The sequence below is a fragment of the Mobula hypostoma genome, chromosome 9 (genome assembly GCF_963921235.1).
Source record: "Mobula hypostoma chromosome 9, sMobHyp1.1, whole genome shotgun sequence".
Lineage (NCBI taxonomy): Eukaryota > Metazoa > Chordata > Chondrichthyes > Myliobatiformes > Myliobatidae > Mobula > Mobula hypostoma.
The window spans coordinates 32,157,348-32,181,513 of record NC_086105.1 but is presented as its reverse complement, the minus strand read 5'-3'; the positions used below and the strand labels follow the sequence as shown (position 1 = coordinate 32,181,513).

General features: G+C 38.2%; 1 protein-coding gene across 3 annotated transcripts in view; it reads left to right on the top strand.

The window, feature by feature from the left end:
- Positions 1 to 24,166, top strand: part of LOC134351621 (protein kinase C and casein kinase substrate in neurons protein 2-like) — a 106,877-nt gene that overhangs the window by 61,271 nt on the left and 21,440 nt on the right. For all 3 annotated transcript variants that reach the window (XM_063058017.1, XM_063058019.1, XM_063058018.1), the window contains 6 exons: positions 895 to 1,002; positions 9,473 to 9,629; positions 16,357 to 16,592; positions 17,335 to 17,490; positions 20,455 to 20,627; positions 22,305 to 22,425. In XM_063058017.1, the coding sequence (XP_062914087.1) occupies positions 949 to 1,002; positions 9,473 to 9,629; positions 16,357 to 16,592; positions 17,335 to 17,490; positions 20,455 to 20,627; positions 22,305 to 22,425 (897 nt within the window). In that variant the 5' untranslated portion in view covers positions 895 to 948. The remainder of the gene's footprint in view (positions 1 to 894; positions 1,003 to 9,472; positions 9,630 to 16,356; positions 16,593 to 17,334; positions 17,491 to 20,454; positions 20,628 to 22,304; positions 22,426 to 24,166) is intronic.

Here is a 24,166-nt window from a genome sequence, read left to right as displayed (position 1 = left end):
TTATTAAACAGTCCACCAATATTTTTGTCCAAATTAGAGATCCTAGTACTGATCCAGGTGGAACACTGTGGTTCACTGATCTCCAGTTAGAACTATACCCTTCCACCACTATTCTGTTTCCAACGGCTAAACAAATTTTGAATACAACCCAAGAACCTGTACATTCCCACGTGCCGTAATCTTCTGGATCAGCCTACGATGAGGGACCTTGTTATGCCTTAATGAAGACATCATCCACTGCCTTATCAAGCATTTTCATCAACTCCTCAAAAACAAGTCGATCAAGTTTGTAAGACATGCCCTGACCAGCACAATATAATGTTTACTCTTCATGCTGTAAATCACCTTCAACTTTGTGTAAATCTTTCATTTGTGTTGCTTTTAAATTGGGAACCTTTTCAGCTGTTGTTATTCTAGCTTGCAGTTTTGCTGAGATCATTTGCCCCTTTTGCATTGGAAGAATTTCACAGTTCAAACTTGTTATGGAGCACTCCCATTAAATTGTATCATCTTTCTCCTCTAGTTTCACTTTTCACATCAGACTTGCTCAAATGATTTGGGCTTCATCTGCTCTTTGACTGACTCCATACTAATGTACAGCTTCAACACTAATATAAGTTACTGGCAGAAATTCTCTTGCATATTAGGAAATCTCTTCTATAGATATGACAATTCTACATGTACACTCAAATGTTATATCCTATAAATTTAATATATTAGATTGAATTTATTCCTCTATTTAAATGGCATGCAGAATTGTCCCACTGTACTCAATTTAATAAAGAAATTGCAATATGAAAACACATTCTACATCACAATTATGCTAGAAAGGTGATGGTATTGTTACTTTATGTGCCATTTCTATTAACATACGTTTTTCCACTTTGTTTTCAGTTTTAGAAGATTTCTAACTGCCAGTTGACCTGCAAGAATAATATCAACACAATCATGTCATATGAAGATTCAGCTGTGAATGAAACAGCCAGTGACAGCTTCTGGGAGGTATGGTTGAATGGTTGCTTTGTATTTTTTCATATGTTTTGACCTTTCTTGAATCAGTTGGCTGAATTTGTATCATAAATATACAAATATTTTCCACTTGATTATGAAGTCACAAATGCAAATACCAGTACTTGATTATACACTCACCCCTTGTTAATCAGTAATATCTGATCAACAATTCTTGATTGCTTATAGCCCATACCTGTGTGGAACATGTTGGTCAGTTTCCAGACCACTTGTGTCAATGGCTTCTACCTATGTAATATTGCCACTGCTGACCCAGTAGAGAGTGGGTTGTGTTTATATAGCTGCACCCTGTGTTTTCGGATTTGATCACTTCTTGTTATTGAAGTAGTTCTTTCTTATATCAATGGTTATGCTATGAACAATATATACTCTAACTATGGCACTCCACTCGCTTCTGTGTAATCCCTGGTATTTATAAAATTAGTCCACAAACTGAGTTAACTCAACTCCGATCTCTTTCTTGGGTGCTTCCAAACTTGCAGACATGCTATAATCTTTTGAACCTGTCACATTCCATAATTAACTTCTTAAACATTATGATACTGTTGGTGTTAATAGATTATTTGGGTATTTTCAGCTGGAAGCATTAAGATGGTATATTTATTTTGGGCAAAATCATTCTTAGCAAAACTTGTTATTTGTGGGCAGATTGTATTCATTATGAATAACAGAAAAAAATATGTAGTTAGCAATGAACAAATGGGTCAAGTAAAGTTGCTATCAATACTTAAGATTGTGCTAGATATTGTACCAAAATGTATGCATCAAAAAGCATTTAGACTTTTGGCGAAAAATAGTGACAGTATGTAAAGAAAGAGAACATTTTGTTGAGTCTACAATTTGTACAGTGATGTTCTGATTTGAATAATAAGTTTACATTTAAAAAAAACTCCAGTGATTTCCTATATCGATTTTTCAATGATTCTTTATCTGGCTCAACATGGAATGTTTGTGGTACTTCCTTTGTACTCACCAGAGCACTGGTTCCTGCATTCCCTTTAAGACAACCTAGTTCATTGATATTTTTAATTTTGTTATAGTACTGCCTAATAACTTTTTTTAAAAAATCAAAATGTCCGGGAGCAATAATAAAAAAAAAACCTTTGTTTGGAAAATCTTCTAGTCCAACAGCACCAATATGTCAGATTGGTTTTTAATAGTTATAGAAAAAGTAATTTCCAGCTGTTATGAAAAAGTAGCTAACGGACTTTTGATTCATCACAGTTGTTAGATATTTTGCAGTATCTTTGTAACTGAAGAGCTGTTAACTTCGTGTGAGCATCATAGACATGGCCTGCATTTATTGTCCTTACAGTTGTTAAGCCATTTCAGAGAGCAATTACAAGTCAAGCATCTTGCTGTAGGTCTGGAGGTCTCAATTCACATGTAGGCCAGACCAATGAAGAACATGTGTCTTGCTTCTTAATTGTCATTAATGAATTGAGTGCATTCTAATTTTTGTTACTGGCTATAACAAATAAATTTAAATTTATTGACTTTATTAGTTTTGACTCTTGTAAGAGGGAAGATATACAGGATTTCAGAATTACAGAATTTTAAGTGGAATTCTGAGTATAATGTTGGTTCCCTTTTTTAAAGTAAGGATGTATTTGTTTTTGAAGTAAAGCAAAAAAAAACTATGTTGCATTAATTCCTAGAATAAATAAATTGTCTAATGACGAAAGATTGAATAGACCAGGCCCATACTCATGGAACAAGAAAAATTAGACTTCATCATATTGATGCATATAAAATTGTGTATTAGAGTAATGATGTAACAAGTTAGATGCTCTTAAAGCTAGAGCATAAAATTTCTAGAAGGCATTTGATAATGTCCCATAAAGGCTGTTGATCAACAAGGATCTACAGCAAGTAGAATTTGAGATGATGCATAGATAAGACCATAAGCCTATAAGACATGGGAGCAGAATTAGGTCATTCAGCCCATCTAATGTGCTCTGCTGTTTCATCATGGCTGATCCATTTTCCCCTCAACCCCTATTCTCCTGCCTTCTCCCTGTAACCTTTCATGCCCTGACTTATCAAGAATCTATTAACCTGGTTGGTAGGTTAATTGTCCATAGTGAATTGTCCTGTGATTAGGTTGAGGTTGTTGGGTGGCACGGCTCAAAGGGCCAGAAGGGCCTATTCCGCACTGTATATCAATAAAAAATAAAATACACCCAATGATTTGGCCAACACAGTTGCCTGTGGCAACAAATTCCACAAGATCACCACACACTGCCTAAGGAAATTCCTCCTCATCTCCATTCTAAATGGATGTCCCTCTGTTCTGAGGTTGTGCTCTCTGGTCCTAGAGTAAAGAGGAAGTATACTCTCCAACTCCACTCTTTCTAGGCCTATTAACATTCCATAGGTTTCAGTGAGATTCCCCTCATTCTTCTGAATTCCAGTGACTACCAGTCCAGAGCCATCAAATGATCATCGTACAATGACTCTTTCATTCCCGGAATCACTTTCGTGAGCTTCCTTTCTTAGGTAAGGGGCCCAAAACTTCTCTCAGTTCTCCAAGTGAGGTCTCACCAGTGCCTCAAAGCCTCAGCATTATATCCTTGTTTTTTATTCTAGTCATTTCAAAAAGAATGCTAACATTGCTTTTGCCTTTCTCACCACCGACTCAACCTGTTAAGTTAACCGTTAGGGAATCCTGCAGGAGGAGTCCCAAGTCCCTTTACACCTCAGATTTTTGAATTTTCACCCTGTTTAGAAAATAATTACACTCTTATTCCTTATTTGCCCATTTGCTTAATCTGTCTAAGTCCTTTTGTAGCCTCCCTGCTTTCTCAGCACTATCTGCCTTTCCAACTATTTTCGTTTTGTCTGCAAACTTGGCCATAAAGCCGTCAATTCCATACACCAACCCCTGTGGAACACCACTAGTCACCAGCAACCAATCAGAAAAGGCTACATTTATTCCCACTCTTTGTCTCCTGCCAATCAGCCAATGTTGTATCCATGCTAGTATCTTTCCTGTAATACTAATAGGCTCTTACCTTGCTAAGCAGCCTCATATGTGGCACCTTGTCAAAGGCCTTCTGAAAATCCAAGTGTACAACATCCACTGATTCTCCACTGTTACCCTGCTTGTTATTTCCTCAAAGTATTCTAATAGATTTGTCAGAAAAGATTTTTCCCTCCCTTCTTGAAGAGTGGAGTTTGCAATTTTCCGGACCTCTGGAACCATACCAGAATCTAGTGATTCTTGGAAAAATCATTGCAATGCCTCCACAGTCTCAGCTACTTCTTTCAGAACCCTGGGGTGTAGCCCATCTGGTCCAGGTATCTTATTTACCTCCAGATCCTTCAGCTTCTCAAATATCTTCTCCCTGGTAAAGCAACTGTACTCATGTCTTTTCCCTAACACTCTTGAATGTCCAGCATACTGCTAGTATCTTCCACAGTGAAGACTGATGCAAAATACTTATTCAGTTCGTCTGCCATTTCCTTGTTCCCCATTACTACCTCTCCAGTGTCATTTTTCAGTGGTCCAATATCCATTCTCGCCTCTTTTTTACTCTTTATATATCTAAAAAAAAAATTTTGGTATCCTATTTTGATATTATTGGCTTACTTACCTTTATATTTCATCTGTTCCCTCTTTATGGCTCTTTTAGTTGCTTTCTGTTGGATTTTAAAAGCTTCCAAATCCTTTTACTTCCCACTATTTTTTGACTGTGGCAAAAATTCCCTGAAAATTTTCCTGAGATAACAGATTCGCTCTAGGAGAAGAGATTACACAGAGTCATAGTTATACAGCACAGAAACGGGCCTTTCAGCCTAGCTCATCTATGCAACCAAATTGATAACCTTAGTTCCATTTGCCTTCATTCAGTTACATTTCTGTAAACCTTTCCTATCCATGTAGCTGTCTAAATGTGTCTTTAAATGTTGTTGTTATACTCATCTCTTCCACTGCCTCTGGCAGCTCATTTCATATACCCACCACACTCTGTGTGGAGAAACAAACTGATCCCTTTTTAAAATTCTCCCCTCTCTCATTAAACCAATGCCCTGTAGTTTTAAACACTCCTACCCTGGAAAAAGATAGACCATTTACCTTGTATATGCTCTTCATGCTTTTATAAGGTCACCCTGATTTCATAAGCTTCTCTAAGGTCACCCTCAGCTTCCTACACTCCAGAGAAAACAGTGCCAACCTATCCATTTTCTTATAAGTCAAACCATCCTATCCTAGCAATATCCTTGTGAACTTTTTCTACACCTTTTCTAACTTAATAACATCATTCCTATGGCTAGGTGAATGAAACTACGCAATGTCTGAGTGTGCACTTATCAATGTCTCATACTACTGTTAATATGAAATTCTAACTCTGTGCTCAGTGCTGTGAGCAACGAAAGCAAGTAGGCCCAAATGGTGACTATTTTTCCCCAGCCTAAGACAGGTAGGGCCCTTGAGTAGAATGTCATAATAATGGGTAGGCTGTTTCAAAATGAAATAAGGATACATCTCTTCACTAGAGGGTGGTGACTCTTCGGAATTTTCTGTCCTGGCCCTACTGTGGAGGTTGTCTTGTGTTCATTCAAAAGACAGATCAAACATTTCTGGATATTAAAGAAATTGAGGGATATAGGTATGGTGCTGGAAAATGTGAGTTAGAAGATCAACCATGACCTAGTCCAGCTCCCATTACTTAAAAAAAAACAAGTAAAACTCTGGATTCAGTAAATTATGTTATGTCACTGGACATTTGATGCAGCAGTGTCAGTGATGTGAGCTGCAGTAGATAATTGGCATAGGAATAATTGGTTTAGTGATATATTTGACTGCTTTGGCTTTGGCACTAGCTTCTACTTCTTTACTGATTGGTTATAGCCGTTTGCATCAAACCCACCACTTTAAATTAACCACTTTTCTTTAGAGTTTATTATTAATGAAGTCTGAATACTGTATTTTGGAGTTTTTTAATCCTCTATGACATATCTTAGTCAAACTATCATCTCAGTTTCCTCTGTGGTGACGTAAAATATTTTGGGTGATGACTTCCTGCCAAATTGGTATATGAATAAAAACGCTTCTGATTCGCAGTTAGATGGTATTGGTCATCTCTGTGCACAGTACTGTATTTGTCAACATGGAGCAGAGAGTAGGTTTGTAAGGATGTTGGGAGTGGTGAGGATGAAGTGCCTCGGGAGGCATGTGGGGTAGGTGGCAGAGAAGGAGTGCCAGTGGCAGGGGGTTGTGTGGGTGCAGACACACCTGGCCCTAAGACACCAGGAAAGGTCATTTGATTGCAAACAATTGGTTTATTGATCATTTCAGAATGTCTCTTGGGTGCTTCCCCCTCCCTCCCTTCTCTCTCCCCCTTTTTCCAACCATGGTTCCCCTCTTCTTGCCCACTTCCCACTCTCAGTCCGTATCAGAGTCAGGTTTATCATCACTCACATATGTCATGAAATTTGGTTTATTTTATGGCAGTAGTACAGTGTAATACATAAAATTACTACAGTACTGTGATAGTCTTAGGCACCTTAGCTATATATATGCAAATATGTTTATGACAGTTCCAGCTTGGTGAACTCCGTGGCAAATAAATTCAACTTCTGTTTTGTTCATGTTTCTGTCTTCTAGCACAATCCTAATATCACTTTGTTTGATAATTACCTTATGGTTCCTGTAAAGTTGGATAGCTAGTATGCTTTCGGCACTATGACAATGTTGTTGCCCAATCAATCCTTACATGTTTGATCAACACAATTTCAAACAACACAGTTTGATCCTTCCATTTGAGCCTTCGGCACATCTGGTAGTGGACGAGGTGCACTTACGGTAATTTGCATGACATTTGACTTAATACATATGTGGGCTTCATGCCCCTTAATTTTGCTTTGCAAATATTTGATTTTCATATTGCTCTAGCAGTTTATCTACATGTGGCTGTAAAGTGCCTACACTAAAAACATTTTTCTAATCCACTTTTAGTTCTTTGTCTGTTTTCTCATAATACAGTTGGTCTGTTTATATAGTTGGTGGCTATAATTGGTAGTTTCCCTTTTTTACCATCATGTGAAACTTCATTTTTAAAAAATCAATGAAGCCAAATTTAGTTGTAATTCTGTCAGTATGTGCCTCTGTAAACATGCAGATTGCAGTAATTGCTAAGTATTGAGAATACAATATACCAGTTAGATCTTTTTGGATTCTTATCTGCTGTCTGGATTCATGATTGCCAGTCCTTGTGTACTTGTCTCACCTGAGATGAACACAAACAGATGTTCTTGTTGGCAGTCCACAGAGGCAATAGCAAGTCTCAGTGACAACCGTGTTGAGACCTCTTCTTAATCATCAGTTATCCAATAAGTTGAAATTATTTTCATCTGAACAGAGCAAGCAAAGTTCAGGCTAACCATGTTTTTAAATATATTCACAATATTGACCTGCACATTTTAGTCAGCATTACATCTAGGGAAAAATAGAAAGGTTAGAAATACACAGCAAGTTAGGCAGCATCTTGTGGAGAGAGAAACAAAGTTAACATCAGGGTTGTTGAGGTAATAAAATGCTATCGGGGCTGGTTCATAGTTGTTTGAGGGCAATTAGAAATGGGATTTAGAAGGGTGGCACTGTAGTGTAGCAGTTAGCACAACGCTATTAAGCACCAGCAACTCGGGTACAATTTCACTGCTATCTGTAAGGAGATGTTTCTGTGTGACTGCATGGGTTTCCTTCGGGTGCTCCAGTTTCCTTCCACATTCCAAAGATGAATGGGTTAGTAGGTTAGTTGGCCACATGGGTGTAATTGGGTGGCGTCGATCATTGAGCCAGAAGGGTGTGTTCCTGTGCTGTATCTCTAAATAAATAAACAGACAAAAAAAAAGCTTGCCGGCATTATAATTGTATGAATACAGCAGTTGATGGTGCAAATTTATTTGGGCAAATGGCTTATTTCTATGCTTTAGCTCACTGCAATTTGTTTTTAAAAAATTGAATTAGTCTTATAGATGGATGACCTTAGAGTTAATGTTCTGGCATGAGCAAGAAAAGTTGGTTATCTGAAACTGCTGAAATCAATGATGAGTCCTTAGTGCTGCAACAAAACTTGATGGAAAATTAAGTTGTGTTCCTTGAATTTATTTTGGGCTTCCTTGGAATAGCTAGGGAGGCCAAAGAAAAGTAGTCAGAGTTGGATGGAAAAATAAAATCACATGCTTAAAGTCACTAATATAATTGTTGAATTTAAGATCATCCACCTGTAACATTAATTTCTTGTTTCTCTCTCTGCTTGATCTGGGTATTGCTAGCATTTTTTTCTTGCCTCAATGTTCCAACTGTTGTGATTTGTCTCCTTACAATTTTAGGTGCTGAATTTGTGAGAGGTGGATCACTAGACAGCTCTGAAAGCATTGTGTTCCTGGGAGCATTTCTGTCTCTATCCTATCACAGACATTCCAATTTATTCTCCTCTCTCTCCCTCCCTCTCACCCAGCCCACAACTTAAAACATACTTATTTTCTGACTTCGGTTCTGAAAGGTCACAGACCTGAAACATTAACTCTTTGGTTCTCTATATTAATGCTGAACTAATAAACAATTCCAGCACTTAGATTTTATTTTAGATATCCAGCATCTGCAGTTATTCAGAAGCAAGTTTCACTTATAATTTGCATTCATGTAAAGTGAATGGTTTTATAAAATGAGGTTTAAAGTAAATTGATATAAAATTTATTATGAAAATCTTCTGTCATGTTCATTTGTAATAGACTGACACTTTTTACTACATTCAAAATATTATTAAAGTGCTTCTCCCAAAATGAAATAGAATTGGCTTTAGTCCTCATTCGCCCGTTGCAAATTTAAAGAACAGGTATTTTGTGCTGAAAATTTCATGAACAGCTAAGCCAATCAGATGGTTTAGTTTGTTTTGGAATAGCTGGCTATAAGATACAGAATTCCCTTACTCATAAATGAAATTGAATCTGTTATGTTCATATGTAAAACCAGGTGTGAATGTTGGTTTATTGCTTCAAGTTGGATAGGTAAACAGGTTTAGCAGGTTATGGGCCAAATACTGGCAAATTGGACAAGCTTGGATGGAGCATCTTAGTTGACATGAGCCAGTTGGACCAAAGGGACTATTAACATACTGATTAGCTCTATAACTCTAAGTAAAGGTGAGACCTTATTAACAGTATTTTCCCAGTACTACACTAATGAGGCATGTTTCTACAGCCTTCTGATTCAGAGGCAGATTGTTACTACTGCAGGTTGGGCAGCATCTGTGATATGAGTCTATGTTAAAACTCAGAGAGGGAGAGAGAGAAACACTCTCCACAGATGCTGCCTGACAATCTGAGCGTTCCTTGTGCTTTGTTTTACCTTTAAAGTGTTAAATGTATTCACATAATTTGCACAGAAACATTGGTAATAACAATATTCTTTTATTTTGCCCCTTGCTGTCTATAGATTGGAAACTATAAGCGCTCTGTAAAGCGCATCGATGATGGCCACAGACTCTGTAATGACCTTATGAATTGCCTCCATGAACGAGCTCGTATAGAGAAGGGTTATGCTCAACAGCTTACGGAATGGGCCAAGAGATGGAAACAGCTATTGGAGAAAGGTAAATATAGAATTCCCAATTTATCATCATTTCCATTGGGAGGAATAGAAAGAGTTTTATTTGTATTTTCAATAGTATTTTCATATTTCTTGGATGAAGATTTATTTTTGAAGCTTATTTATACTAGTATAAATTGGGCTAAACCATGCAAATTAGCTGAAACAGTGCAGAAAGTTGGGCTGGTCAATTAACCAGCAGGCATTTAATGTAAATAAAAATTAACATTTTTAAATTTAGAACCACAGAACATTACAGCAGAGAAACAGGCCTTTTGGCCCTTCTTGGCTGTGCCGAACCATTTTTGTCCCTAGTCCCACTGACCTGTACCTGGACCATATCCCTCCATGCACCTCTCATCCATGTACCTGTCCAAGTTTTTCTTAAATGTTAAAAGTGAGCCCACATTTACCACTTCATCTGGCAGCTTATTCCGCACTCCCACCACTCTGTGTGTGAAGAAGCCCCCCCCCCAATGTTCCCTTTACTTTGATTTATAAAGGCCAACGTACCAAAAGCTCTCTTTACAACCCTATTTACCTGTGACCCCACTTCTAGGGAATTTTGTATCTGTATTCCCAGATCCCTCTGTTCTACTGCACTCCTCAGTGCCCTACCAGTTACCTTGTATGTTCTACGTTGGTTTGTCCTTCCAAAGTGCAATACCTCACACTTGTCTGTATTAAACTCCATCTGCCATTTTTCAGCTCATTTTTCCAGCTGGTCCAAATCCCTCTGCAAGCTTTGAAAACCTTCCTCACTGTCGACTACACCTCCAATCTTTGTATCATCAGCAAATTTGCTGATCCAATTTACCACGTTATCATCCAGATCATTGATATAGATGACAAATAACAATGGACCCAGCACTGATCCCTGTGGCACACCACTAGTCACAGGCCTCCACTCAGAGAAGTAATCCTCCACTACCACTCTCTGGCTTCTTCCATTGAGCCAATGTCTAATCCAATTTACTACCTCTCCATGTATACCTAGTGACTGAATCTTCCTAACTAACCTCCCATACGGGACCTTGTCAAAGGCCTTACTGAAGTACATGTAGACAACATCCATTGCCTTCCCTTTATCCACTTTCCTGGTAACCTCCTTGAAAAACTCTCATAGATTGGTTAAACATGACCTACCACGCACAAAGCCATGTTGACTCTCCCTAATAAGTCTCTGTCTATCCAAATACTTGTAGATCCTATCTCTCAGTACTCCTTCCAATAATTTACCTACTACTGACGTCAAATTTACCGGCCTATAATTTCCTGGATTACTTTTAGAGCCTTTTTTAAATAACAGAACAACATGAGCTATCCTCCAATCCTCCAGTACCTCACCCGAAGATACCTGCATTTTAAATATATCTGCCAGGGCCCCTGCAATTTCAACACTAGTCTCCTTCAAGGTCCGAGGGAATACCCTGTCAGGTCCTGGGGATTTATCTACTCTGATTTGCCTCAAGATAGCAAGCACCTCCTCCTCCTCAATCTGTATAGATTCCATGACCTCACTACTTGTTTGCCTTATTTCCATTGACTCCATGCCAGTTTCCTTAGTAAATATAGATGCAAAAAACCCATTTAAAGATCTCCCCCATTTCTTTTGGTTCCATACATAGCCGACCACTCTGATTTTCAAGAGGACCAGTTTTATCCCTTACTATCATTTTGCTCTTAATATACCTGTAGAAGCTCTTTGGATTATCCTTCACCTTGACTGCTAAAGCAACCTCATGTCTTCCTTTAGCCCTCCTAATTTCTTTCTTAAGTAATTTTTTGCACTTTTTAAACTCCTCAAGCACCTTATTTGCTCCCTGTTTCCTATACATGTCATACATCTCTCTCTTCTTCTTTATCAGAGTTCCAATATCCCTTGAGAACCAAGGTTCCTTATTCTTATTTACTTTGCTGTTAATCCTGACAGGAACATACAAACTCTGCACTCTCAAAATTCCTCCTTTGAAGGCCTCCCATTTACCAATCACATTCTTGCCAGAGAACAACCTGTCTCAATCCACGCTTTTTAGATCCTTTCTCATTTCTTCAAATTTGGCCTTTTTCCAGTTAAGAACCTCAACCCAAGGACCAGATCTATCTTTATCCATGATCAAGTTGAAACTAATGGTGTTACGATCACTGGAACCAAAGTGTTCCCCTACACACACTTCCGTCACCTGTCCCAACTCGTTTCCTCATAGGAGATCTAATATTGCATATATTTTGATTTAGAAAACTTTCATGAACACATTTTACAAACTCTAACCCATCTAGGCCTTTAACAGTATGGGGATCCCAATCAATATGTGGAAAATTAAAATCCCCTACTATCACAACTTTATGTTTCCTGTAGTTGTCTGCTATCTCTCTGCAGATTTGCTCCTCCAATTCTCGCTGACTATTTGGTGGTCTATAATACAACCCCATTAATGTGGTCGTACCTTTCCTGTTTCTCAGCTCCACCCATATGGCCTCGGTAGACAAGCCCTCTAATCGGTCCTGCCTGATCATTGCTGTAACATTTTCCCTGACTAGCAATGCCGCCCTCCCCCACCCTTCATTCCTCTGCCTCTATCACGTCTGAAAGATCAGAACCCTGGAACATTAAGCTGCCAGTCCTGCCCCTCCTGCAGCCAAATTTCACTAATGGCTATAATGTCGTAATTCCATGTGTCAATCCATGCCCTCAGCTCGTCAGCCTTCCCCACAATACTCTTTGCATTGAAATAGGCACGCCTCAGAAGGTTATTCCCACCACACACAACTCTTCTATTTGTGACTTTGCATGAACTTTTAACATAATTTATTTTCACCCCCCCCTCCACTATTTGCTCTGGCACTCTGGTTCCCATCCCCCTGTATATCTAGTTTAAACCCTCCCCAAAAGCACTAACAAACCTCCCTGCAAGGATATTGGTCCTCTTGTAGTTCAGGTGTAACCCGTCTCTCTTGTACAGGTCCCACCTGCCCCAGAAGAGGTCTCAATGATCCTGAAATCTGAAACCCTGCCCCTACAGCAGTTCTCCCACCACATGTTCATCCGCCAGAGCATCCTATTCTCACCCTCACTGGCACGTGGCACAGGTAGCACTCCTGAGATTACCACCCTCAAGGTCCTTTTTAACTTCCTACCAAGCTCTCTATACTCACTCTCCAGGACCTCCTTACTCTTTCTTCCTATGTCATTGGTACCGATGTGTACCATGACATCTGGCTGATCACCCTTCCACTTCAGAATTTTAAAAAATTTGTTAACAAAATCTCTATCTCTTTAAGAAAAAAAAATGAGTACTCTTATTACCTTTGGGTTTTTAACCAGGTGATTCCGTGTTGATCAAATTTATAATCAGTTGCTGCTTCAGGCATCAATGGGAATTGATGGAAGTCTGTATCAAATGTGCACAGAATTCTGACTCATTGGAAGCTGTGCAAATGGTTTCAGTGAGTTCAGTTCTTTGCAGTACATAGAACCCAAGCTGTACTTCTTTCGATCTAGAAAAAAAAACTCCATTCTCTGAGGACAGCTATGCCATGTTTCTTCTGTTCCTTCTCTTTTTCTACCTGCCTGCTTATTACCACACAGACAGAGGCCATTCAACCCATTTTGTCCACACTGGCTCCTAGCAGAGTAATTCCATCAGTCCTGTTCTCCCTTTTGTCTCCCTGTGATCCTGAAAATCCTCTCTCACAATCCCATCAATTCCCTTTGATTCTTTGGCCACTTATCTACACTGGGGATAATATATTGTATCCAGTTAACCTATCGCGCGTCTTTGGGATGTGGAAGGAAACCAGAAGTCCTGTCATAGGGAAAAGATGTAAACTCTACACAGATACTGCTTAGATCCAGAATGAACCCACATTGCCGGAACTGTGAGGTAGGAGCAGTGATTCCTGTACCATTGTGCCATCTTTCTCCACACTGTGCCACTTTTCAGTTACAAAGGGGTAGAAATGAGCACACGATTACAGGAGTGATGTAGAGGTGCTGAAGGGAAAGCTGCAACATGTTAAGTATCTCCTACAACTTTGTTAGAGCTGGAGAATGCAATGTTCAGCATGAAAGACTTCCTGTAATGGCTACTGTTCAGTCTTTGGGACTACTTTACTCTCTGCTTTCTTTTAAATTCAGTTTATTAAACTGTATCACTAATGTTTGAACTCTTTGCTAGACTGAAGAATTTGCTTGCACCATTCACAATATTGAAACTCAACAGATCATACAACATTTTGTTGTAAAGAAAAACTTGTATTGCTTAAATTTTATGTTACTAATCTTCAACTTCCTGTGTAAAATGAATGCAAAAACTATATTCTATGGTTGCATTTATAATTATATTGTTAAGAAGTTAAAAAGTCAAAACATCTCACAATCTCAACGAGATGCCATCTTACTAGTTCTCCACACAGCTTTGGAGCAGCTAGATGAGTAAAACACACGTCAAACTGCTGTTTATTAATTACAGCTTGGCATTCAGCGCCACTATCCCCACACTACTACTCAACAAACTTCAAATCTTGGGCCGCTGTACCTCCCTCTGCAACTGGATCCTCCACTTCCTTATCAGGGGACCACAGTCAGTGCAGGTTATTAATACCATCTCCTTGTTGACAATCAACACAGGCTCACCTCAATGATGAGTGCTTAGCCCACTGTTCTACTCTGTCATGATAGTGTGGCACAGCTCTAATGCTATCTATAAATTCACCAATGACAGCACTAATGTTGGCAGAATTTCAGATGGTGATGAGGAGATGTACATGAGTGAGATAGATCAGCTGGTTGAGTTATGTCGCAACAACAACCTCAAATTCAAGGATTAGATGGTGGACTTCAGGAAGAGAAACTGGGGAAACACACACACCAGTCCTAATTGAGGAGTCAGTGGTGGAAAGTATGAGCAGTTTTAAGTTTCTGGACATCAACATCTGAAAGGATCTTTCCTGCACCCAACAAATTGATGCAGTCGTAAAGAAGTCACACCAGTGGCTCTACTTCATTAGGAGTTTGAGGAGATTTGGTACAGTATGTCACCAAAGACTCTTGCAAATTTCTACAGATGTACAGTGGAGAGCATTCTGGTTGGTTGCATCATGGCCTGGTATAGCAGTTCCAATGCACAAGATCACAAGAGACTGCAGAAGATTGTAGATTCAATCAGTTACATCACGGCCACAACCCTCCCTACTATCGAGGAGATTATCAAGAGGCAATGCCTGAAGAAGTTGGTACCCACCATTAAAGGCCCTCACCATCTGGGACAGGCACATTTTCCATTACTACAATTGGGGAGGAGGTACAGGAACCCAAAGACCCACATTCAACATCTGAAAAACAGCTTCTTCCCTTCCATCAGACTTCTGAATGGTTCATGAACACTATCTTGTTCATCTTTTGCACCATTTATTTATTTTGTAACTTATAGTGATGTTTAGGTTTTCCTGTGTACTGCTGCCGCAAAACAAGAAGTTTCATGACATCTCAGTGACAATAAACCTGGTTTTATTTCTGTTGTTTTTTTCACCAACCATTCAAAACTAGTATTTAGTCAATTGTGTGGTTTAAGATTGTGATTATATAACAATTACTATTTAATAGCATTATGTTCGCCTGAGTGACATTCAAAACTGCAACCTTTTGTACTGGTTCAGGCTACTTGCAAATCAATCCGTCGCTCAGGCTGAAATTGAAAGACTCTGCACTGCATAATTCTACATAATTCTGCATAACTGCCACTTATCAGCATTAAAAAATACTGAAACCTTTAATTTAAGAAACCGATGAAGACACTAAGAACTCTATAGGTCTTTAACTCAGTAATTTTGAATCAAGTTGCACACAGGTGGAGATAAGCCTATTTCCAACCTTATTATTTAAGGTTGGGGAGTATATTGACTGGTTGCATCATGGCCTGATAGAGAAACACCAATGTCATTGAATGCAAAATCCTACATAAAGTAGTGGATATGGCCCAGTCTATCACAGGTAAAGCCCTCCCCACCGTTGAGCATATCTACATGGAGCGCTGTCACAGGAAAGCAACATCCATTATCAAGGACCCAGCCATGTAGACCATGCTCTCTTTTCGCTGCTGCCATCAGGAAGAAGGTACAGGAGCCTCAGGACCCACACTGCCAGGTTCAGGAACAGTTATTACCCCCCAGCCAACAGGCTCTTGAGCCAGAGGGGATAATTTCACTTGCCCCATCATTGAACTGTTCCCACAACCTATGGAATCACTTTCAAGGACTCTTTATCTCATGTTCTCAATATTGCTTATTTTTTTCTTTGTAGATGTGCAGTTTGTTGTCTTTTGCATATTGACTGTTTGTCCGTCCTGTTGGGTGTAGTCTTTCATTGATTCTTGTTTTTCTTGGATTTACTGTGTATGCCCACAAAAAAAAACAAATCTCAGGATTGTATATTGTGACACTTATGTACTTTGATAATAAATTTACTTTGAACTTTATTAATATAACTGAATTGTGTTGCCACTCTGTGTATCAAAAAATACATGCTTTTAAAGTAAAAATTCACAATGATTTGACCCTTCTCTAGAACATATTTTGTCCTTTCTGTTCAAATCCTGAATTATCTCTTGACTGTTTCAATATTTGTTTTTGATAAAATTGAAGATAAGATGGTTGTTGACAGCTGTAAATATTTTGCAAATTGGCTCATATAAGTGTTCAAACGGGTTTATTGATTGGTGTCATCTTTGCAGGTCCACAATATGGTTCTTTGGAAAAAGCTTGGGTATCATTAATGACTGAGGCAGAAAAAGTCAGTGAGCTGCATCTGGAGGTCAAGAGTACATTGATGAATGAAGACTTTGAAAAGATCAAGAATTGGCAGAAGGAAGCCTACCACAAACAAATGATGGCAGGCTTCAAAGAAACCAAAGAGACAGATGATGGATTCCGTAAAGCACAGAAGCCATGGGCCAAAAAGCTGAAAGAGGTAGGGAGAAGCAGATCCGTCAAAATAAATTGATTAATATTGGTAATGTACAAATTTCTCCAGAGGTATTCTGGACAGTACATTTGAAGCAAATTTCCAAAATTCAGACTTTTGGGGAAACTAAATGTGGAGGTGGGGGGAGCAGGGAAGAAAGTTTTTCTCATATCTGATTACAATGAAAAATATTCCACTTCAAATTGTACTGTTTCTAAGTGAAATTAATAGAGAACCAGTGACAAGTTCCTTGTCCATTCTTTTGAGATCCAGACATCACGGGTTTAGGATCAATGTAGAGCAGAACTTACTTTACATCATGACCTTAAGGACGGTCACCATGATTCTCCATGAGCCTTTGCTATTTGGTTTGATTTGCCTTTGAATAAGTTTGATTTTTAATGGTGATGTCAATGCACATTGAAAGCACTTTGCATCGACTCTTAGTTATAATATGAATTTAAAGGAATAAAAAACTTTTAAAGAGACATTTCCCATAACAAGATATATTGGATAAAGATAAAATGTATGGAGGGCAGGAGCTTGTTTGGAGCAGACACTGTTGCTTCAAATGCTGTGTAATTCTAGTTTTATTTTGTCATTATAATATGGATGTATTAAAATGCTGCAGTGTGGTGAAACATCAGTCTTGATTTGACAAGTGCTACAATTTATTACTCGTGTTTGTTAAATGTATCCTTAAAAAAAGAAAGTTTCCTGACAGCCAAACTTTATTTTCTTCTATAAGGTGGAAGCTGCCAAGAAAGCCTATCATGCAGCTTGTAAAGAAGAGAAATTAGCAATATCCAGGGAATCAAACAGTCGGTCAGATTCAAACGCAAGTGCAGAACAGATGAAGAAATTGCAGGAAAAAGTTGATAAATCTAAGCAAGATGTTCAAAAGGTAAAGCTGCCTTACAACTGATATTCAAGATTCAGTCAAATAGTAAGTTTGTATACATAGTATAAAACAGTATTGACAAGGAATCAGACTATGTTCACTTAATCCCAATTTAGTCAACTCTACAAAATCTCCTTCAATGATATATAAGTGCCGATGGCCAGTCTTAAAAAGAAGTACATGCAGGAATATACTTGGTGTTTATTTAATATCACTTTGCCTTGTTACTTCTATGATGATTTTGAGACATGTGTTATAAAATTGAATTCAACAAATATGATGACTTAATGGTCATGTAAAACTGCTTCCAAGATCCTTTTAAGGGAAGGAAAGCTTCTATCCCAATCACGCCAGACATTTGTGGTTCAAATTCCATAATATGTACTTGACAATGCAATTGAGTGTCAGTTTGACCTCATTGTACTTACCAACTCACAATTAACAGCTGTTCTCTTCCAATTCCTTCAACACAGTCCTTTAGTTTAATCTGTTCCAGAATTGGAGGCAATGTGTGCCAGGACTATGAGTGTGAATAAAAGTGACTCATTGTTCTTACTGCATAAGAGAGAAATTAGGTGGTAAAGGAAATAATTTACATAAATTTGGCCCACACAAGTCAGGGATGGTGAACCAAAGCACACATGCCCAACATGACATGTTCAAAAAAACATTTGTTGGCATGTGGCGTGCAATGCAGCCCCTGAATTCATTAAACCCAAACATAATAAAAAGATACATAATGATTATCTTTACTGCCAGATGCAGCATCAAATGATATTTTTTTAGAACCTAAGAGCAATGAGATGTTTTCACAGGAATCAGAATCAGGTTAATTATCACCAGCATGTGACGTGAAATTTGCTAACTTAGCAGCAGCTGTTCAATGCAATATATAATATAGAAGAAAAAAAACAAAATAATGATTATAATAAATAACTAAATTGCAGTATACATATATTGAATAGATTAAAAATTGTGCGAAAAATCAGAAACACTCTATATTTAAAAAGTGAAGTAGTGTCCAAGGGTTCAATGTCCATTTAGGAATCGGATGGCAGAGGGGAAGAAGCTGTTTCTGAATCGCTCAGTGTGTGCCTTCACGCTTCTGTACATCCTACCCAATGGCAACGGCGAGAAAAGGGGATGCCCTGGGTTCCGGAGGTCCTTAGTAATGGACACTCTCTTCCTGAGACACCGCTCCTTGAAGATGTCCTGGGTACTTTGTAGGCTAGTACTCAAGATGGAGCCAACTAAATTCAAACCCTCTGCAGCTTCTTTCAATCCTGTGCAGTAGCCCCTCCATACCAGACAGTGATGCAGTCAGAATGTTCTCCATGGTACATCTATAGAAGTTTTTGAGTGTATTTGTTGGCATACCAAATCTCTTCAAACTCCGAATGAAGCATAGTCACTGTCTTGCCTTCTATATATAACTGCATCGATATGTTGGGACCAGGTTAGACCTTCAGAGATCTTGACACCCAGGAACTTGAAACTGCTCACTCTCTCCACTTCTAATCCCTCTACGAGGATTGGTATGTGTTCCTTCATCTTACCTTCCGGAAGCCCACAATCAGCTCTTTCATCTTAGTGACATTGAGTGCCAGGTTGTTGCTGTGACACCTCTCCACTAGTTGGCATATCTTGCTCCTGTACGCCTTCTCGTCACCACCTGAGATTCTACCAACAATGGTTGTATCATCAGCAAATTTATAGATGGTATTTGAGCTATGCCTAGTCACACAGTCATGGGTATAGAGAGAGTAGAGCAGTGGGCTAAGCACACACCCCTGAGGTGCACCAGTGTTGATTGTCAGTGAGGAGGAGTTGTTATCACCTCACACCAGCTTGGTGCCAGCTAGACTGTTGTGAAAACATGTTATGTTGGATGGTACGTTTTGAAATCCTTGCAGATTTAATGTACACATCTGATAGTAAATGTTGAGCCAGTTGGTATTGGCTTTGCTCTGCTTATATTTTTTTCTTTTGTCATTTGTGAATAAACACTAGATATTCAGTGACTACCTTATGTAGTTTAGCACCTCCATGAATATTCATGTGAGTTCTTATTTTCAGTGATGAACTTGGTTGTCTAGTTATAGAAGTAGACTTACTGATGAAATTAGTGCTACATGCATAGGTCTTAAAACAACCAACTTTTAAATATTTGTCATTGTTACTGCAACAACAGAAGTCTCACTGAGTAAAGTGTTTAATTTACCTGATATTTTATGAAAATGCACCAAATCTTATAATTTCACATTCACATTTCTTGTGTTATATTTGAGTGAAATAACAATACTATTTAGAAATTTTTACTTTTTCCATCGTCTTTTAAAAGATTAATATTAATAATTTTGAGCAGGTTTTCTAAATGCTTCACTTATTTCAGTCTGTCTCTCTTACACTTTTATTCATAGAAAAACAATACCGTAAATAAGCAATGGCTCTCATTTTTCCTTTTTTTTTTAAAAGGGTCCATAATTATTGTTACTAATTCATTAATCAATGATCTCTCTCAAAATTAACATGACGTGAGAGAATTCACTCTCACATCAACTCTACGGAGAGCAAGAATTTCAGGTTGTATGTTGTATACATCTCTGATGTGAAATGGAACCATTGAACCGCTGACAGTTTGGGCATGCTCTCTCAAAAAGGTTTGCCACACCTGGTCTATCTGTTGAAGCTACAATAATCATAACATTGACTGGAATGACTATTAAACAGAGATGTAAAATTGAATAATCTAATTTGGGCAGTAAAATATACAGTTCATTCTTTCATTCTCAATGTTAAATAATAAAAGCTTTCTCAAAATATAACTATGTGCATTTTAATAGAAATATGTAAATACTGCGAACTAGTAATTTCATTTAGTCCTACTTGTGTATTTCACAAATTATACTGGTTGGCTTATGAAATATCAACCGATCTGCCTTTCTCAATTGATTTCATATCTTCTAGACAAAGGAAAAGTATGACAAAAGTCTGGAAGAGTTAAATAAATGTACACCGCAATATATGGAAAATATGGAACAAGTTTTTGATCAATGTCAACAGTTTGAAAAAAAACGATTAGATTTCTTTCAAGAGGTCCTTTTGGGGGTTAAACAGCATCTTGACCTATCTGCCACCAGGTAAGGATTAAAATATGCTTGGTATGAAATAGAACTGAAGAACTTAAAATACCACCTCAATTAAATTCCAAATAAATTGAGGTGGCATTTTAAGTGACCACTAAAATTTACTGAAGGAATATTGTTTCAAAGCATTTCACAGTTAGTAAGAATGGTGAAGTTAGAATGAAAGAGAGAAGTAATATGAGCAGAAAATTAGACACTATTAGTCTATTAAGAGTTTATATGGGACTGCCCACTAAGGTGATTTGTAAAGAAGAAGAGGTTAAGGAATTAGGACGTGTGAATTTAAATTTTGTTCACTGTGGCTAGAAAAGGGAGGCTTCAGGAATGATTTGTGTTGTCATTTGTCAAGTAACAGCAGATCTGCTGAAGTATAGGTGAAAGGCAAACAATATTATAGAGTTTAAAGTAGATAGTTTTAGTGAGGGTTATGTGACTGTGGCTCGTCTGAAGGTCAAAATGCCCAAAATCTGGCCTAGTTTCATAGTTGTCAGGTTGAGAAATGGAGACTTTTTTGGGGAAGTTTGGGATAGACTAAAGGCAGTGGTTTTGGCTTTCCTGTTATACAGTATATTGGAGAAAATTTCAGCATATCTGCCATAGGATGTTTGATAAAAGCAGACAGAAGAATCAGCAGGGGTGGTGTTAGGGTGTATTTCAGTGTTGTAAATGAAGATGTAGAACTTGCCGTGTTTGGAAAGCTTTCCTGAAGGACAGCTTGTAAATAGGAAATAAGAGGTTGCCATGGATAGCTCTTTAGTGAATGACAGAGGTAGGGGATGGAAGGAGAGGTCATGTGGGTGACTCTCTGCCTACACTACAAAATGAAAAAAAGCTGCTAAATGTGTTCTACCCAGCTTTGTAAGAAGAAGAGTTGGTGTGGTTAATGATATCAAAGGTTCAAGACTGGTCAAGGAGAAGAAAGAATTATTTTGTTCGTGTTAGAGGCATGTTATTTGTGCTCTAGCAAATGTTATTTTGGAGCTGTGGTAGGATAAAAGGTTAATTGGATATATTCAACAAGAGTTGCGAGACTGATTGGAGAGATAACTTTATATTTCTGATATTTTTTCTGCCAGCTGGATTTCCTACATTCCCACAAGGTTGACTCCTTTATAAACAAGGGCTAAACAATGTGATTTGTCAATTTGATAAAGGTGTCCAAATTGTGAAGGGCTGGGACATAACTGATAGAAATAGACCCTTTACAGCAATTGAAGTGTGCTGAATAAAAGGGCAATGATAAAAAGATTTTGGTTTGATCTTGTTTGGAATATGAAGGTAACAGCTTGGAAGAGAGATTTTTCATTCCTTAACTGCATAAGTAAATCTGCCTTGCTTTTTGAAAGTGCATTGTAATAATAAGTCTTGATCCATGTTCCTTATACTTGTCCAGCTCTAAATAGGGGAGTTATATAAACCTGAACTTTAATTGTAAATTGATATTCTCCTCCAGTTTAAAAATAATTATGTCAATTCTACATAAATGAAAGTAACTAGAAAATTATTCGAATATGGAGGTAGTACTGAAAGATAAACAGGAGCAAGGGATAGAATAGCTTTCACACTAACATCATGGTGGTGTAAAATGTAAGTATGCTTAGAGATTCTAATTTCTAATAATTGGTATGTTATAAATATTTGTTCCTTTGACAAACTTTTTTGCTTTCAAAGCTATACAGCTATATATCAAGAATTGGAGCATGCTATTATTTCAGCAGATTCTGAAGAAGACCTTAAGTGGTTCAGAAATGCACATGGTCCAGGAATGTCTATGAACTGGCCCCAATTTGAGGTACGAAAGCTGAATTAAGTCCAATGGTATAGTTAGAAATCTGGCTCCTTCAATCTGTCTGTATTTGCTTTTAATAATCACTTATTATAATTCTATGTAACAAAGATGTCTACTTGTATATTTTTGCTGCACTTGATTATTTGAAACTACACTGATAATGATATTGTTCGCACAAAGGTTTGCACCTTTAAGCCGGCTTTGTCTTGGCTGCTGCTAAAACATTGCTGACTCGGTGTATTCTTGAAAGTGTTTAAGCTATAATTATGCCAGTATAATTACAGCTATTCATTCAACTATAATAATACTGTTTTCAATTTTTGTCTTGCCTTTGTTTTCTTCATCTCTTCAAGTAGTCTGCACTTTCTCATGATTTTCCACACTGTGGGGCACAGTTAAATTCATTATAACCTACAGAGGGTGTAATAGCATAGTGAATAAGTTAATATTGGTGTAGTAACTAGTGGCCTAGGTATTCAAACCTGAGGCATGAATTCAAATCCCATTATTACTGATAAGGGTACAAATGAAATGTGAAACAAATCTAGAATTTTTAAAAATGCTTATATCATTAATGATGAACACAAAGGTACTGAATTGCCATACATGAATATCTAACGTTCCTGCCTATTCAACATCTACATGTGACTCCAGAAATATGTTTTGTCTGGAAATTTATCCCATAGCAAAATTGCCGATTTTTACTGCCCATTGGGTTGAGAATATACAACTTGCCAGTGATGTTTCACAGACTGTGAATGCAAAGTACTGCATGCTTCTTTGGGTGCTGCTTCACGGAATTTAAACTTTGTCATAAAATACAGATGCTTTCATTTCTAATAATGAAAGGAGCATGCTAACAAAATGCATTTTTGTTGTTTTATACCTTCTGGTGTAATCTTGTTGCCTGCTACCTCCAACCTTCATATTCTAAAAGCTGTGCATCTTAGGAATAATCCAGTGTTGCATTCTACATATATGCTGAAGATGGTTCAAATTGTCCTTTTAACTACTTCACTTCTGTCATCAAACTGCCTTCCCAACAAGTATACCTACATTTGTTGCAAGTTTCTTCCTTAAATTTACTTTGACCTATTCCCTCCCCACTACCAACATCTTTACTTCATTGCTAATTATATATCACTCATAGGTAGCAACTTTGATCTCAAACTAAGCTTCCAATCTTGTATCCTAGCTATCGCAAATACACTCCACTATTTTTTTAAATATATATATATATTGTTGTTCATCCATCATACGTCGATGAGGACCTCGACACCATTATTGATGGTGTCGAGACTAGCGCGTGACTTGGATTTAAGTGAGGGAGAGTTGCGCAGCGTCAGCCTCACTCTCTCTTCCCAATTCCCATCTGGATCCAGTGGCAAGACAGAGTCAAGACGGCTGGAGATGGGACTAGGCGCAGTGGATGACCAGGACGTCTTCTGTGTCTTGTCCTGCTCTACACGTTCCACGACGCTTGCAGAGACAGCCTTCTTGACCGTTGGACCTTCCATAGGTCTCGTCCGCTCAATCCGCCGGAGTCTGTCTTCACATGCTGGGATAGACAACTCCCTATCTCACCGAGGGTTTGAGACCCGTCAGCTACCCTCACCTGGTTTAGCCGGCTTGTCGAAGCCGTTGCCCGGGGTGTGGCCGCTATCGCATGCAAATAGTTACGGGGAGCCACAGGTGAGAGCTGAGTGCCAGGTGGGGACAGAGGGCATTGATCTACTTTCAGTAC